Genomic DNA, 17,165 nt, shown 5'->3' with positions numbered 1-17,165 from the left:
GATATTTATTTTGATAAACATATCTGTATGTCTAGAGCTGCTGCTTCAACTTAAAAATATTTTCTAAATCTTTAAATCACTAACCTCATACCAGTATTTTTCCTGACTCAACATCAAATGTCTAAAGAAATTCACATGGTTTTATTTCTTTTTTTTTTTTTTTTTTTTTTTTTTTTCCGGTACCAGGAACCGAACTCACGACCTTGCGCTTGCCAGGCAGGCGCTTTGCCGCTGAGCTAAATCCCCAGCCCCCACATGGTTTTATTTCTAAAGTCTACGTAAGTACACTGCACATTTCTTCTGTGTTTTCAAATTAAATTTGTATTATTAAAATCTAAATAAAGAAGCTCATTAATTTTTTAAGAAACTACATATGTAGTATAAACTATTAGCTGTGCCACATTACAACGGGATGAACCACTTTATTTGAACTATCTCTGAATTTGTTTTAAACCTTCTTATACTATAGGAAGTGTTTCTCCAAAATCTTAAGGTTGATAATCATTAAATAGTGGAGTAACAAGAGCTGTTGGTATATTTTATAAAGAATCTAATATTTTCTAAATGTTCTATCTCTTAATATTAAGAGATTAAATGGCAAACTTCCCAGAAAATGAAAACAGGAGTTGAACAAGCCTGACTTTCCTTGAAAGCAGCATCACACTCGGCCAGTAAAACCTGCTGCTACAAATGGGAAAATGAGACCGACAGGCTACATTACTAAGGGACTGGCCTGAATACGCCACTGCAAGTTGCACCCATAGCTAAAAATATCCCACCTCCACAAATACATCTGAAGTGTCTTTTTTTTATTGATTCCTTCTCTGGGTTTCTGGGGTGATAGTTCTGTCCTGACTCCCTTTGTCTGGTAAAGTACAGGTTGAATATCCTTTATTCAAAATGCCTATGACCAGAAGTATTTCTGATTTAAGGTTTAATGAACCACCACCCCCTTGCCCAATAACAGGAAATACATAATCAGAAGTGCTCCTAAATCCTAAAATTAAGTTTAAAACTTTAGATTTTAAGATTAGGAACGCTCAACCTATCTAGGTCCCTCCAACAGAGTCTACGCTTAAGCACATAGGCTGGGCTACAACTAGTTATTGAGGGAACTTTCACCAGGTGGCGGTGGTTTGCTCTCCCATTCGGCATTTTCCATCATCTGCTTGGCTATCCGCTCAGCACTGCACTGCTCCCGCTTTTGCTGGATCAGCTGCTGAAGCTCTGTTTTACAGGTGGTGATCCGAATCTGGTAAGTAGATGGTAAAACTGTGCTACTTAAAACTTGTATTGCTGGTTTTTTTTTTTGGACATTTGTCACTTCTGAAACCTGCAAAAATAAATAGAATTTTAGGTGGTTATGTAATAAGTGAAGTATATTTGAAGATAAAAATGTATCCATGTTCTGTATGGTTTGTACCAGTTTTTGTGCTTAATAATGTACCAATTTTAAAATTCATTTCAAAAGCCGGGCATGGTAGGGCACACCTATAATCCCAGCTCTCTGGAAGGCTGAGGTAAGAGGATTTGAGGCCAGTCTGGGCTACACAGTGAGTTTGAAGTCAACCTGGAATATAGCAAGACCCTGTCTCAAAAAAATCAAAATAATAATGCTACTGAACAAAAACCCTCAGTAATCTAACTGAAAAGAAGAAATGGAACTTTGATTTATCAGTCTGGTTCAATTAATATTTTTCATTTAAGATATGACTAGCTATGGAAGAGTTACCTCAAAAGATAAACTCATTTCAAATATATCAAAATTATTGATCACACATAGAAAACATGGTAATTCACACATAGAAAACATGGTAATTCTTCCCAGAAGTATTTCTGCTACTACAATATATAAAACGAGGACTAAAAAAAGATTTTAAAAATTAACTGCAGCCTGATTACAATCACAGTTCATAATGCTACCTTCAATTTACAATTTCAGATCACCTTATTTTTGAAGCTTTTTTGGTTCTTTCAATAACTTGATTTTCCCTATTTCCTGGCTATGAAAGTAAACCTGTCTTAGGAAGAAGTAAGTCCTCTCTAAAGGACAGCCACCAGTGGATTTTTCTAGTACAGTACACAGTCCTTAAACATCCAAAGGAGATGAACAGAACTGAAAGACACAAAGAGGACCACAGCCTCCGGGACAGCACCTGTGGAGAGGTTGGCAAAGGAACACAAATGCCAGCAGAGGACTCCGAACGAGGAGGCTTCCCAGTCTGAATCACCTCCTGGTCACTTCCTTTAGGCAGGGCCTGTGGGATGCTGGAAGGTTCCAGTGACCCAAACATGCTTTTCCATTCTTCATTTACATTTGGGTCTTGTTTTACATGTTTTCTAGCTATGAAAATACATTCAGAATAATTAGTCTGAAGGTAGTAAAGTTAAAAGACCTTTAAAACCAATGTTTGCCTTTATTACTTTTTTTAAAGGGCCAACAATGGACTTCACGTCCTATCTGTTCTTCTGGATTTGCACTTTATTAAGATACATGTATCAAGCCATTAACTCTCACTTCATCTCTAGAGCAGATGGAGGAACAGATGAACTGCAAATGGTGTGAATAAGTAATCTTAATGATTCTTAGTTTCCTAAAGCTAGCTCAATTTCAAGTAACTAGGTTAGCTGAAAAAAAATAAAAACTTTTTCAATTGTTACTGACTACACTGCTAAACATGATCTTTCTATTCCCAGTAGCAGTTGCTTGGGAAACAAAAACCAAACAAAAAAATAGAAGTAAAAAATTAAACTGCTACATAGCTATATCCTGTCTACAGACACGTAAGAAACCTTTTATTTTTATCTTCACTGAATTATAAAAAATGTACTGGTAATACAAAGTTCTAGCATTACCAAACTACATGAATTACTCCCGTAATTCTGACAGTCTGATACCCAACTTGGTAAATCTCATAAAATTCACAGTTTAGTGATACACTACCAAATTATTTTACAAAAGTAGAAAATACTGTCTGACAACTTGCCTTTTCCTTATTAACCTAATACCTCAAACGTTTACTTGCATTTCTCTGTTAATGGGTATTTCTCTTCCATCAAACACATTCCTGTACATTTTTTCACATGCCTGTCAATGTTTCTTAGGGTACATTTTTGAAACTTTAAACAGTCAGCCAGGCTACTGCGGTTTTCCTCACAGTAGCCCTCCCTGTGTGCTCCCGGTACTTTCATCTTGCTTTTTCCTCTTTCACTGGATCCAGGCTCGCTCTGCAGAGCCAGTTTTTCTCTCACTCTTCACTTTTACTTTTTCAAATAAACTTTTCAAAACACTGCTTTTTGAAAAAAAAAAGAAGTAAATCCAATAGTAAAGGCATTTAAATTATACTTCATGTCAAAATGCCTTCTAGTAAGAGTGTTTTCAACTCAGAATCTCACCCAGAGTGCATAAAAATGCTTATTTCCCTACAGCTTTGCCAACGTTAAGAATCGTCAGTCTATACTAGTTACACAGGAAGAAAGTGGCATCTCACTATTTTAATTTGCATTTATTTAATTATTTGCCTTTTCATGTACATGCATTTCTATTCTACCAGGTGGTCTGCTACTCTCTTTCATTTAGGGTGCTTGCTAACTTGTACAAATGTTTTACCCATTACAGATGTTACCATTAGGGGCTGGGGATTTAGCTCAGTGGCAAAGCACCTGCCTGGCAAGCGCAAGGTCATGAGTTCAGTTCCCGGTACCAGAGAAAAACCAAAACCAAAAAAAAAAAAACAAAACAGATGTTACCATTACTATGAAGTTTCACATACTACTGAGCTGAACAGGTGGTTAAAGGATTGAAACATAGAATTCCATCGTCAACCACTCATTTCCACAGGAAACATGACTATTACCAGAGCTCTGGGATCAAGCGCTGGTTTGACACAACTTGAGCAGCTCACTTAACCACTTAACTGTGAGTTCATGTCCCCATGTTTCTTCCCTCACATCTTCCTGTTAAGTAACAGTCACTGCATCTGAAAGCTGTCTATTTGGAAAATGAGGCTTTTACTTTATTTTTAGATATTTTTTGTTTTACTCTTAATTAGCTAAAATTGTCTTTGAACTAAGTAATAATAACAACATAGAAACAGTCAAAGTACTAACCCCGTTTGTCATCTGGTTCTTGTTTGGTTTTAACAAGGTCCACTTGTCTCCCAGTTAAGCCCAGAGCTGCCAAGTCAATCACACCCTTCTGACTGCTGTCATGCAGATGGCTCTGGTCTACTATATTTGCTTTTGCTCTATTAGATTTCATCATGAAGTCTTTTAGTGCCAGAAGCTTGTCTTCCTCTTCCTCTGTCATTCCCTAAAACCAAATAAAATCACGTATTTTATAGGTTATTTTCAACAGCAGTCACAGCCCTCAGAATGACTATCACATGAAGATTTAACCACTCAATTTAAAATCACAAGAATCAGAATAATGAAAGGATGCAAGCAAACAAAAGAGAAAACATGTCACTACTAGGCTCTTTCAGAACACTAATTTATTTGATGATTTGTATCTTAATTTTCTTCCTAAATGACAGCATCTTGTACAATTCACCTCTGAAATTTCCAAAGAATTTATCACAATGATTCATACCTAGTAAACCTTTAATATATAACTGCTAAATAAATATTTAGTATCTAAACAAAAATTGTGAATAGTAAGCACATTAGAAAGAGTACGTACCTCAACCTTGCTCCTGGTTGGGTTGAGAATACTAAGTGAGACCTAGGTAAGGCATTCAAATACACAGAGCACTATAGACCACTCAGAAAATGATAGGAATCTTGGCTGAACTGCAAATGTAAGTAACACATCCAGTAGCAATGTACAGTCATGGCGAGGGTCAGACTGCTAAGGTTCAAATCCCAGTTCCATTACTATATGAACTTTGGCCAAGTTTCCCAACTATTCTGTACTTCTACTTCTATTTGTTTATCTATAAAATGAAGATAATTACTAACACCCATCCTGTAAGATTATAGTGAAATTTTAATGCATTAACCTGCTGAAGACACACAGAATACCTGAAATTGACAAACAGTAAATAGTAATTTATCTGAAAAATTAATTCAATATACTAGTTAAATATTCAGGTAAGCGTGGAAGTTATACATTCTCTTCATCCATCTACTCTTCCAGTACATTTTCATGATACAAATGAATAAAAGATGTTCATTTAATAAAACAAGTTCCCCTGAGGCCTCAATCTAGAAACGTACTAGAGTTTAAAGTTATATTCATAATTTACTTGCATAGTGTAACACAAACCAATCCTAGGAGGCTAGAACAAACACTAAAATCATGAAATAAGACTGCCTTAAAGTACAGTAATCATTGCAGATTCCTTGACTAAATTTTTGCCAGCACTGCCTTGACATTTCTGCTTTAATCTCATGTCTGCTAAAATTCAGTTAGACAATTTTGCAGCTGCAGTAAAGAGCCCTACTCTTGTTATTAGTTTATGTTTTAGACCACAAAAGGGAGGGTCATAAAAAGAAACAAAGTGCTGATATGTGTAACAACACAGAGGAAGCCTGAAATATTTAAGACCACTGAAAGCAGTCAGACACAAAAGGCCACAGACTGTACGATTCCATGTACATGAAATGTCTAGAGTAAGCAAACACAGAAACAGGAAGTAGGTTAGGAGTTATCAGGGGCTGAGACCACAGGGAAAAATGGGGCATGGACTGCTAATGGGTATAAAGTTTCTCTACACAGTAATGAACCTGGGCATTTAAGAGTGATGATGGGTTCACACGTTATGAGTGTATTAAAAACCAATGAACTGCGCACTTTAAAAGAGTGCATCTTAAATGAATTACATCTCAATTTAGAATGTTAGGAATGAAGTAAAATCCAAAACCAACAGTTTCTTTCCAAGAAAGCTGTTGATGAACCTAAATACAAAAATACCTAATAAGTACCAGCACACCAAATTCAACATACATGAAAACATTTTACATAAGTACTATATACCAGCTATATACCAGCTACCAAAAAATTTAATATAACAATTATAACTGCATTTTTAAAAATTAAACCCAAAATACTTATAATAAAAGATGTACAAAACTCTACCAAGTAGACCTTAAACCAATATTGAGATCAATTAAAAACCTCATAAAATAAAAACATGTATCTGTTAATGGAAATGCAAAGGACCAAGAATAACTAAGACAATCTTGAAAAACAAGAAAAGCGGGCTGGGGATTTAGCTCAGCGGCAAAAGCGCCTGCCTGGCAAGCGCAAGGTCGTGAGTTCGGTTCCCGGTACCGGAGAAAAACCAAAAAAAAAAAAAAAGAAAAACAAGAAAAGCTAAGAGGTTTCATTTTACCAGCAGTACAGCCGGAATTACTGAGCAATACTACTGAGGACCCATAAAAATATCCACAGACTTCTGCTTTCCAGTCATAGTGGAGGAAGAGGGTCAAGATTTACCTTCCCAATTTAAACAATTTTAAAACTGGGCAAAAAATATGAAACTGCACTTTTCAGACAGGCATAGGACAACTGTACAGTGTTGCCATCTCTAATATAACACATCAAGAAAGCCACAAAAGCTAAATTTGTGAGGCAGAGAAATACAGAAGAGGAAATCTACAGAATGAGAGCTCCGGAGAGCTACAGAAGGGGTCTCCTCAATCCTCTGGATGTAAATTAAACTACATCCATAGAAGAAAACTACCTGAGGCGAAGCAAAGAGCAACAGAAAAGCATCAGGCCAAGCAATGCCCAGAGCTTGCAATAGGCTGGGAACAGTCGGTTTTCCCATCAGCCAGGAGCGAAAGAACGCTTAACATGCACGCAGCACAATGTCCTCTGACTAGGGCTGCTCCCACAAAGCTTAAGAAGCAAGGCTTAAAAGGATGAAGCTGCCTCCAAGTGACTGCACAACAGAACAAACCCAACACTGAAAGGAAACCAGCACCCAACAACAGAAAATTCACAATCAACAGAGACAGAAATTGGACGGCTGAGGGTCAGACACCAGGAGAAATTTTATGTTTTACTACATTTTTTCTTATTCCTTTTCAATTTTACACCTGTGTTCTACTCAATCAAGAATTACTAAAATAAAAGTCCACTAAAAAGTTAAAGATGCATTTGGTCACTTTTTTACATAGGGAGTGAAATCATTCTGTATTCTTTATTACCACCTGATTAAATGGACATAAATAAAACAGAGATCTGACTAAAAGAGCTCTGTCATATGTCACCTCCTGACTGTAAGTCTGATTAAAATCTGAAGTCTAGACAAATTCCAACTCCCACATGGATAATGTTCCAAAGTGTACTTTAAGTCTATTATCCGGAACTCTGAATGTATTTCCCTGTAGAAATAATGCTAGGCTGGTCTAGAAAAAGAAAAAAGCATTTTCTGATGGTAATGGGAATTGAACACAGGGCCTCACACATGCTAAGCACACTCCACCACCGAACCACCTTCCCAGCCCTTTTTAAACTTTCCTTTGCATGAACTGGGTATGGAGGTGCATGGCCACAATCCCAGCACTCCAGAGAGTTGAAGCAGGACTGCCCTGAGTTCCACACCAGCCTAGGCTACATGTTGAGTTCAAGGCCAGCCTGAATTACACAGTGAGATCCTGTCTCAAAAAACATGGACAGACAGAATGATAATCAGATAGACAGGCAGACAGACAAGACAGTCAGTCACACTCGCACATAGGGTGATTTTATTTTGAGACAAAGTTTTGCTAAACTGCTCAGGCTAGCCTCAACCTTGTGATCTTTCTCCCTCACCCTCCTAAGTAGCTAGGTTGTAGGTATATGCCACTGTGCCCAGTCTAGAGGAGTTTCTTTATTCATTTTATACCTCAACTATAGGGCAATCCAGAAGAATACTGCTGAACCCTTAGTTTAAAAAACAAAATCTATAGCCATGTCCAGAGCTCTCTCTTGCAGAGGCTGTAAACCTATTTCTTCTCTCTATATCCATGACAGAACCCAATTTCTTTCTCCAAAGCCCCCCAATGAGGGCGAGGTGGAGGAGATAGAGAAAAGATAAGATGAAGGTCTCATTAAGGTCTGTTAAAAATTAATGGGGAGACTTACTAAGGGCAGCTAGGGGCAGGGTCTGCTTCCGCAGATTAGACTTAAGCAATCAGAAAGACAAAAGCAGAGAAACTAAACTGAGGATGGTCCCAGGAGGCGTGATCAACATAAGATTCACACACTTAACTGAGAGGCAAGAGCCCATAGGTCAGGAGTACGGGCTCTGGAGTTGGACAGGCTGAGATTCAAATGCCAACTGCAAAACTCACTACACTGTGTGAGCATAGGCAAGCTAACTACTCTTTTTGTGACTCAGTTTCCTTCTCTATAAAATAAGGATTGAACTTGTTTTAAAAATAGCCACGAAGGGCTGGGGATTTAGCTCAGCGGCAAAGTGCCTGGCTGGCAAGCGCAAGGTCGTGAGTTTGGTTCCCGGTACCGGAGAAAAAAAAAACAAAAAAAAAGACAGCCACAAAATATGGAAAACACCAGCCACAGTGGTACAGTCACTGTAGGTTTTCCCCAAATGGAAGGTGGTGCTGTTCTGCTGTTATTTCTGAGCACCCCAGAGATTCTAGCCTGTTCTCCCTTTTACTACAGCACCTGTCCCTTCTGACCCTGTGAGCCTCCTAATTATTATCAGAAGCAACCTAAAATGGGCTTATTTGTTCATCTTGTCCACTCAGAAAAATGAAAGGATATGACAAGTGCATGAAGCACCGACGTTCCACAGGAATACAAGTCAGTGAGGAGTAGTAGCTTTACCACAGAACCCAGCAACGGGGCGGGGAGAGAGGGCAGCAGTGCTGGAAGCACGGGGAGAACACAGAAGGCAGAAAGGCTCCCTCACGTCACTCACAGCAATGGCAAAGCCACACCTTAATGGACCGAGAAGGGATTGTGGGCCACAAGGCAGCTCCAAGAAGGAACTAAGGACTCATAATGAAAAGGAAGTATCAGAAAGAGACTTTCAATGTAATTTACTCAATTAGTCATTTAATTTTAATTTATAGGATTTGCTGGGAAAAGAGAAATACAAAGAATCACAATGTCGAAGACTCAAGAAAACACTCAGACTGGGATGGTTCTTAATTGCATGGTGAAATTTTTTCAATAAGGACAATCTACTCAGGAGAAACAAGAAAATTCAGATTTTCCATAAACTGCTTTCTAAAATGCCAACTACATCTAACGTAAGCCAACGTTAAAGGAAAACTGCAGAAAAATCTCTTCAGAAATTCAAGTCATACCGAATCAAGTCTCCACGAATACACTGTCCTGGAGACTCAGAGGTGGACCCTATCTCTAAGCAAATCTAGATCTAAAAACACCAGAATGGCTGTTGCCCAGCCTCCCACAGCCTGCTGCATAGCTCAATCGCTCAGACCACCAGTGTGCGGGCATCAAACAGCACTAAGAGACTGGGGGTGCACATCAGCAGTAGAGCACTCGGCTCGGATGCAAAGATCATGTGTTCAGTCCCCACCTGGGGAGGGGGGCCCTGGATATCCAGTAACAAGTACAATACATGAAATGATTTACATTTCAAAACTTACAAAATTATCTCTGAAACTTAATGCATTTTCTCATGTTCCTTTCTTGTTAGACATGAGATGATTTACAAGCATTCTCTTTACAAAAAACGCTCTGCAGGATCAAAAATAGGCCTTAAAATCCCTCAGTGTTTGTCTTATGGCTCATGAGCATACATGCAGCTACTACAGTCTTTATATTTTTATTCCTATTTTGATTCTTCAGATCCTACACATCATAAAACAGGAGACCAAATACAGATGACATTTCTATAGAGACTTTACCAATCCCAAACATAACAGTAAGATTACTTCCTAATTCTAACAAGATGTAATTGACCCAAATCCATAGATTTTTAAGATATAAGAGTAAACTGCTGTTTTATTCAACCTATGGTTGAAAAGTCAAGTTATTTTAAGCTATTTGCATGCAGTGAGAACTCTATTGATTTAGACTGAAATGAAACAATTATTCTATATTGCATCTACATTTTGAAATGCTTCTTCTATTTGCATTTTCATTAAATTTTAGTGAAATACAGAATTTGTTCAAGAGTATTACTTAAATCTAAGGCTATTACTCTCTACTGCTTAGTTAGCCCACAATTGCAAAAACTTAATGGTCTCCCATGACTCCTTATTTAGCTCAACCCCATGCCTTATCATCATGCTAATAGTTCGGTTTTTTTGTTTTTGTTTTTGAGACAGGATAGCTGGCCCTGAACTCACTATGTAACCCAGGCTGGCATCAAGCCTGAGATGATCCTCCTCCTCAGCCTCCTGAGTGCTGGGTTTCCAGGAATGCACCACTACCCCCAGCCATGGTAATATTTCTGCTTAACACACCAAAACAAATGTGCAAGATGTCTCCCAAATTTATTTTCATATAGCATAATGTATCCTCATCAAATGGATGCTTCAAATTTTTTATGGTATTTGCATTTAAATGTAAGATTTCAGAAATGTGATACAACCTGTGAGAGCAATTTCTTCAGAAGCTGTGCTATGGAAGGATCCTCAGGCGGAGGGCAGTCAGGGAGAGCTCCATTTCGTTTCTTCTGACGCATATGAAGATGTCTGAACAAGCTAGTAATATCTTTAGACCTCAAAGCATAATCAAATATAGAACGACTTACTGGCTCTTTTAAAACACTGAGAAGAACAAGTTTTCTTTCAATCTACATTAGAAAAATAAAAAGAATCAGCCAAAAATATAATATATGGTAGTTATTTTCAAATTCAGTAAATACAACCTGTGTAAAGTTAATATAGGCATTTATTTTCTAAAAGTCAAAAAAAAGCCTTTTTCAGATCCCAGTATGTCAGATTATTTCCCAGATATAAAAAATACCTGCAGCTCACAGATGGAACACACATGTGCTAATCTAAAGATTCTCAGTAAGCATGGGTCTCTCCATTTTGTAGGGGGCAATGAATCTTAGCACATTATTTTGGATAAAATAGTTTTGGTAAAAGCCTACATGGTGCCTTGGGAAGCCTCCCAGGATAGTGTAAGAGCTAATTCCCCAGATCAACACTGCCCAGGAATGTCTCCCCAAGATAAGGGGGCGCCTAGGCCTAGTTAACCCTCCATGACCCTTCCTGGGCAGTTCCATCTCCTGGCCCTAGGTAAACATTGTAACCATAAAGTAAATGTATGGTTATCTAAAGGGGGATATATAAAACAGAGTACAGAAAGTATATATCATTGTGGTTGGGCTCATGACCGCAGCCTGACCCCGTTACATGGCACAAGGAAAACAACATGTGGCCAGGGCTACAACATTCCTTTCTGTTACCATGGAAACCAAAAATGTATATAACCTGGGAACAAAGACAGGCCCACTTCCCACACTTGCAAGTCGGGATAAGAGGTGACCAGTCTAAATTAAAAACTTTGTCTGTTCTCTTTGGTCTCTTGCAGAATACAGCCCGAATTTTTGCCGTACCAATTTCTCCTATTTTCCCAATAGGTTTGATCTTCTAAAAAACAGTACTCTCCAGATTTCATCAAGTTTTTCCTTGTATTATCCCTAGGAGAACTTTCCCTGTCAGTGCACACACAGTAAGAATGAACCTTACTAACAGTAACCAAAATGGGTTCTTCAGGTGTATCTAACTGGTCCATGTAAGTTGGCATAAAAGGCTGTATCTCTTGTCCAACCCAAAATGCAGAAAGGTAAGCTTTATGAAACAAATAGATCATTATCTATCCAATGCCTGATTTGGCCTTTCAAGATGTAAGATGATAATAAAACCAAAAATTAACAACCAAGCTTCCACATAGAATACAGAGGGAGTAGGCATCCCTCCCAGATTCCAAGAAAGCAGAAACTCCAAGAATGCAAAGGCATTTTTTCTGGTTACCCATCTTTCACATATGTATAAACTGCTGTTGGGGTATAAATAAAAAATTCTACAAACTCTATGAAAGAATGATGATCTCCAAAAATATATTAATCTGTGAGAAAAGAAAGAACTGAATGCATGCACAGCTAAGCTTCCCAGTTTCCAGAGTATGTTAGAAGCTGTTTTCTCTAGTCACAGGGAACAGACCCTGAACTACACATACAGAAGGCCAGAGAGGTGCATGCATTACCAAAATGGAAACTGTCTAGTAAAAACAGGACATTTCTGTATGTTTAAACAGCTATAAGCATGCTTCAAAAGCTCCTTTAAGTACCTATTTTATAGTTGGCTGGCAAGCAATATGATGAGTATACGCTGATAAGCTGGGGAAATAGATTTGCTTTGCATAAACCAAAGTCCCAAAGTTTATGATCAAATGCTATATACTACTGGAGGTAGAAGGGACTCATTAGATGTTTAAAAAACAAAGAAAAGAAACCAGATACTAGTTAGTATCAAAAACAACAACAAACATTTGAGAAAAACTTTCCCTAATTTATTACAACTGATGACTCTGACTGTAATCAGTCATACTTTTTACAGCAGATACTTCACAATATTACTCAAAGCAAGTACAAACTACTGCACGCTATACTGAGGGTACCATAATCATCTCTTGCACTTCCTTCACCTACAAGGTGCTTGGTTCATGTGAGGTGGAAAGAAGTACGAAAATGCTATAGTCTCATTTAAACCTTTAAATATATACATATATATAAAAAGATTCTTTAAGCATTAAAGAGGCACATCTGAAAGGAGGGCTGATTACAAGTTGGAACATGTGTACCTGTATTACTGGTTGGGTAATGTACGGCTCAAGGTAGGGCATCAGTTTGCAGTAGATGTCAGCTGTACTTATTTGGTGCGCGACCACCGTGATAAATCCCACCGCACCATAGCGTATCCACAGATTAGGATGACACAAGAATGGGGCTAAAGTGGGGGAAACATACAGATTAAACCCTGTTCACAAACAATTCCAAATTATTGGAACAAATCCTCACCTCATAACATATTTGATAGAGATGTTACTATAAACATATTTGATAGAGAATGTTACTATAAAGTTTCTTCACATACTCAACTAGCTTAAGGAATAAAATCAACCAACTGAACACAGTTATTACACTATTCCTTATTACAGATATCAGCAATATCATAAAAGATAAAAAGATACCCCCTTTTTCACTACTTTACTTTATAATTTTATTTTTGGACCAGAACTAAAGATGTATGGGAGGTATTCACATAACACTGGGTTTAAAAAAAACTGATCAGCAGGGCGTGGTGGCACATGCCTGTAATCCTAGAACTCCGGGAGGCTGAGACAGGAGGACTGCAAGTTCAAGTCCAACTTGGGCAGTTTAGTGAAACCTTGGGATATAGCTCAGTATAAAGGCCCTGGGGTCCATCCCCAGAGATGGAAGGAAGGAAGGAGGAAAGGGAGGGAGGGAAGGAGGGAAAAGGAAAAAAACTGACAGACATTAAAATATATATATATATATATATATATATATATATATATATATATAGCAAACTATGACTCCTCCACTGACAGCCTCATAAAAGTTCAAGGAAACAACATCTACCACATGAGGACAGAGAACCAGAGAGATATTTCTTCTCCAAGACACAGCATTAAGAGACCAATTTCACCAATTCAACATTCTTTTTAATTCAGGGGTTTGATCAAATCTAACACATAATTCCTAATTTCATCCATAAGGAATTATAAATAAAAACTAAGAAGGTATAAAACACCATGCTCATTCTTTTTTTTTCTTTTCTTGTCTTTTTGAGACAGGGTCTCACTATGCAGTTCAGGCTGGCCTTGAGTTCACTTTGTAGCCTAGGCTGGTTTCGAACTTGCAACGATCCTTCTGCCTCAGCCTCCTGAGTGCTAGGATTATAGGTGTGCGCCACCATGCCTGGCTCATTCTTTAAAAAGTTCAAAATATAAGACTGAGACAGAAAATCAAGTATCTTTACATTCCTTTTAATAATTTTTATGGATTAAATCTAAATCAATGATTTCAACTAATCAAAGTTAGACTATCTTGATTTAGAATAAAATTCAAATTTCTAAGAGCAAAAGAATTATATTAGCTTTGAATATGCAAAGAAATCAGCATTCACAAGATACTTATTTTATAAAAAATTCATGTTAAGAAACAAGAATAGCACCATATGCTAATGATACTTATATAAAATGACACAGAAAAGATTCATTGAAATTATCTCCAAGTCTCATTATACACAAAGATTGTGATTATCTTATGAACAATCTGTAGCTTCTGATCCATCTGGGAAAGAAGTGATAGTATTTTCCTTCTGATAAAAAGCAGGCAAATGAGAACCAGAAAAACACGGAGAAGCCCAGCAAACAGTTTAAAACCATAATGGTACAAAAGTGCAGGGAGAAGCTGAAGCTACAAATCGGTCACATTATGTGGGGTCAAGGCAAGGCCCTCCCAGAATGAAGAGTGCCTAAAGCCATCAAGCTGCTTCAAGCGCAAACACCTGGCCTGAGACAATTCCAGTCACTAGTCACGAGGCAACCCTGTATTGCATGATACTAACTTTGTCAAATGTGTAAATAAATGCCCCTGTGATGGCTGAGCAGTTCTTTTCCTCCCGTCCAGAGGGGGCGCCACCTGAGCTTTAGTCGCTTATCTTTATTCTTTATCTTCTGGCCATCCCCCGCCACCCCCCCGCCTCCCCCCTAACATCAAGAGCCACACTGGCTCAAGGCATAAAAGGAGTTGGGTACTGTGTTATGCTGAATTACTGGAACCAACTCTTAACTTCCCTGTATTACACGACCACACATACGCAGTTGTGTGCATTCATAATACATAAGTGTAGCTCGTGACCCCTGGCTTTGCTTTGGCCAAGGGATGTTAACACTGGTCACATAAAGGGAAACCTGGGGCTACAGATAGCCTTGCCCTCTTAAGCTCCTGCCATCAACCTGAAAACATAACCTGCACCTGCACAGCCATGGCCACTACAACCAGTGGCCCAGAATGAGACAGATGGATCAAACTCACCAAAGACAATCTGAGGGAGAAACTTACTGAAGTACTGACAGATTTTTCAGTTGACTGATATAAACCATTACAACATCAGAGATCAGCTCACTGAGAGCATGTCAAATATTTAACAAACAATAAGCCTGAATCAAAAGAACTTCCTATAAAGACAATCTCTTTTCTGTCCAACATATTCCAATTCTCTGAGGACATGAACAGGAAAAAGGTGTGTATTTGGAATGTCTAAATGAAAGTAATATAATTTTTAAAACTACAAAGCAATTGCTGAAGAAATCATGATGATCATCATCCAAAAAATCACCATCTCCTTTAAGAATCACAAGAGAAGGCTATCAGCAAGATGGCACAGTAGAATGCTTCAAACACTCAACCCCGCCAAAAAAGACATCCATTTTAACAACCATCCATATAAGAAAAGACCATCACAAGGTCAAAAAAGTATAGGTGAGAAATTACAGCACTTGGGTCTAGCACAAAAATAAGGAAAGATGCACTGAAGAGGGTAGAGAAGACAGGCTCAGAGATCATTTCAACATGAGTTTTGATGGTGAATTTGAACCATCAAAACTCATGTTAAAATAATCTCTGTTGTGAGGTACTTAGAGGGTAAAAACTGCTTGTCTAGAATGAGAGAAAGAGAAAGACAGGCAGGCAGGCAGGCAGAGAATTGGAGACAGTATAGACTGAAATCTAATCTACATGGACTATGGACTAAGGCTCCAGGCCCATATGCATGCCCACAGCAACAGATCCACCCCCTGGGACTCAGGAACCACCCCACCCTAAAGGACCCCAGCACCAAGCTAGCACAACAGACAAAGGAACAGGCCCATTCCCGTGACCAGGATTCAGGTATTATGCAGAACCAAGTAGGTTCCCACAGACCCAGGTCCAAGGTCTACTCCACCACTGAGTCAGTTCCCATAAAAGTTTCCAGCTTCCACAAAAGTCCCAGGTCCACCCCACTCAACCTCTCAATTCACCCTCATGGGCCAAGTCAGCAGGCCCATACCAGTGAACCTGGCACCAGGACCCCAGGAGATGGAGCATCCATCCAAGTCAATAGACCCATACCAGTGAACCTGGCACCAGCACCCCCAGGAGGGGGAGCGTCCATCCCAGTCACCAGAACCATACCAGTGAACCTGGCACTAGGACCCCAGGGGATGGAGCATCCATCCAAACCCAATCTATGGACCCAGACTCGATGCCTAACTCAATGGACACAGATACCCAGCTAGGTCCTAGGACCCAGGCACAGGGTTCTCCAAAGCCCTGCCCCGTACACCAACCGGACTGCCTAGGAACTCCAGAAGCAAGCCCGCCACAGGCAGATGCACCGGACAGCGCACCCACAATCTCTGCACAAAATAACTGCTGAAGGGCTTTCACTACTAAAGTCTACCTCAGTGCACAGACACCAACAGAGGGCCATGAAGAATACAGTTGATCAGGAAATGTAACATCACCAGAAGATGAAAATAAAGCACCAGTAATAGAACCTAAAGAAATGGAGGTCTACAAACTGCCTGACAAAAAATTCTACAGAACTGTCTTAAACTCCAGAGTTGTAAGAGAACACAGTCAACTAAATGAAAACAAGAAAACTATATATAAACAAAGAAATAGAAACCATAAAAAAAAAAAAAAAAAGTCACAGAGAACACAATGACTAAACTAAAAACTTCCCAGGGCTGGAGATTTAGCTCAGCGGCACAGCACCTGCCTGGCAAGTGCAAGGTCGTGAGTTCGATTCCCGGTACGGGAAAAAAAAAATTTTTTTTTAATTAATTAATTAATTAATTAAAAACTTCCAGAGAACTTTCACAGCAAACTCTACAGGGCAAAAAATTAGCTCAAAAGCAGGTCATCTGAAATTATTACACAGAGGAAAAAGAAAATGAAAAACAGTAAATAAATTTTATGTGATTTATGAAACACCATCATGTGAATCAAGATATGCATTACTGGAGTTCCAGAAAAAAACAGAGAGAGGGAGAAGAGCTGAAAGCTGTTTTAAAGAAATGACAGATTGGGTGTGGTGGCACATACCTGTAATCTCAGCACTCAGGAGGCTGAGGCAGTAGGATTGCCATGACTTCAAGGCCAGCCTGAAATACACAGCAAGACCCTGTCTCAAAAAAAAAAAAAAAAAAA

At 38.7% G+C, this 17,165-nt stretch overlaps 1 protein-coding gene across 3 annotated transcripts in view; it reads right to left on the bottom strand.

Annotated features, from left to right (window-relative positions):
• Positions 1-17,165, bottom strand: part of Pik3r4 (phosphoinositide-3-kinase, regulatory subunit 4) — a 77,014-nt gene that overhangs the window by 27,238 nt on the left and 32,611 nt on the right. For all 3 annotated transcript variants that reach the window (XM_005406858.1, XM_005406860.2, XM_005406859.2), the window contains exons 8-12: positions 12,743-12,888; positions 10,521-10,724; positions 4,111-4,312; positions 2,157-2,344; positions 1,123-1,333 (exon numbers count right to left, since the gene is read on the bottom strand). In XM_005406858.1, coding sequence (XP_005406915.1) covers positions 1,123-1,333; positions 2,157-2,344; positions 4,111-4,312; positions 10,521-10,724; positions 12,743-12,888 — 951 coding nt within the window. The remainder of the gene's footprint in view (positions 1-1,122; positions 1,334-2,156; positions 2,345-4,110; positions 4,313-10,520; positions 10,725-12,742; positions 12,889-17,165) is intronic.

This window comes from Chinchilla lanigera, unplaced genomic scaffold (genome assembly GCF_000276665.1).
Source record: "Chinchilla lanigera isolate Chin_1 unplaced genomic scaffold, ChiLan1.0 scaffold00100, whole genome shotgun sequence".
Taxonomy (NCBI): Eukaryota; Metazoa; Chordata; class Mammalia; order Rodentia; family Chinchillidae; genus Chinchilla; species Chinchilla lanigera.
The sequence above is the reverse complement of the archived record's forward strand: the minus strand, read 5'-3'. Positions and strand labels throughout refer to the sequence as shown.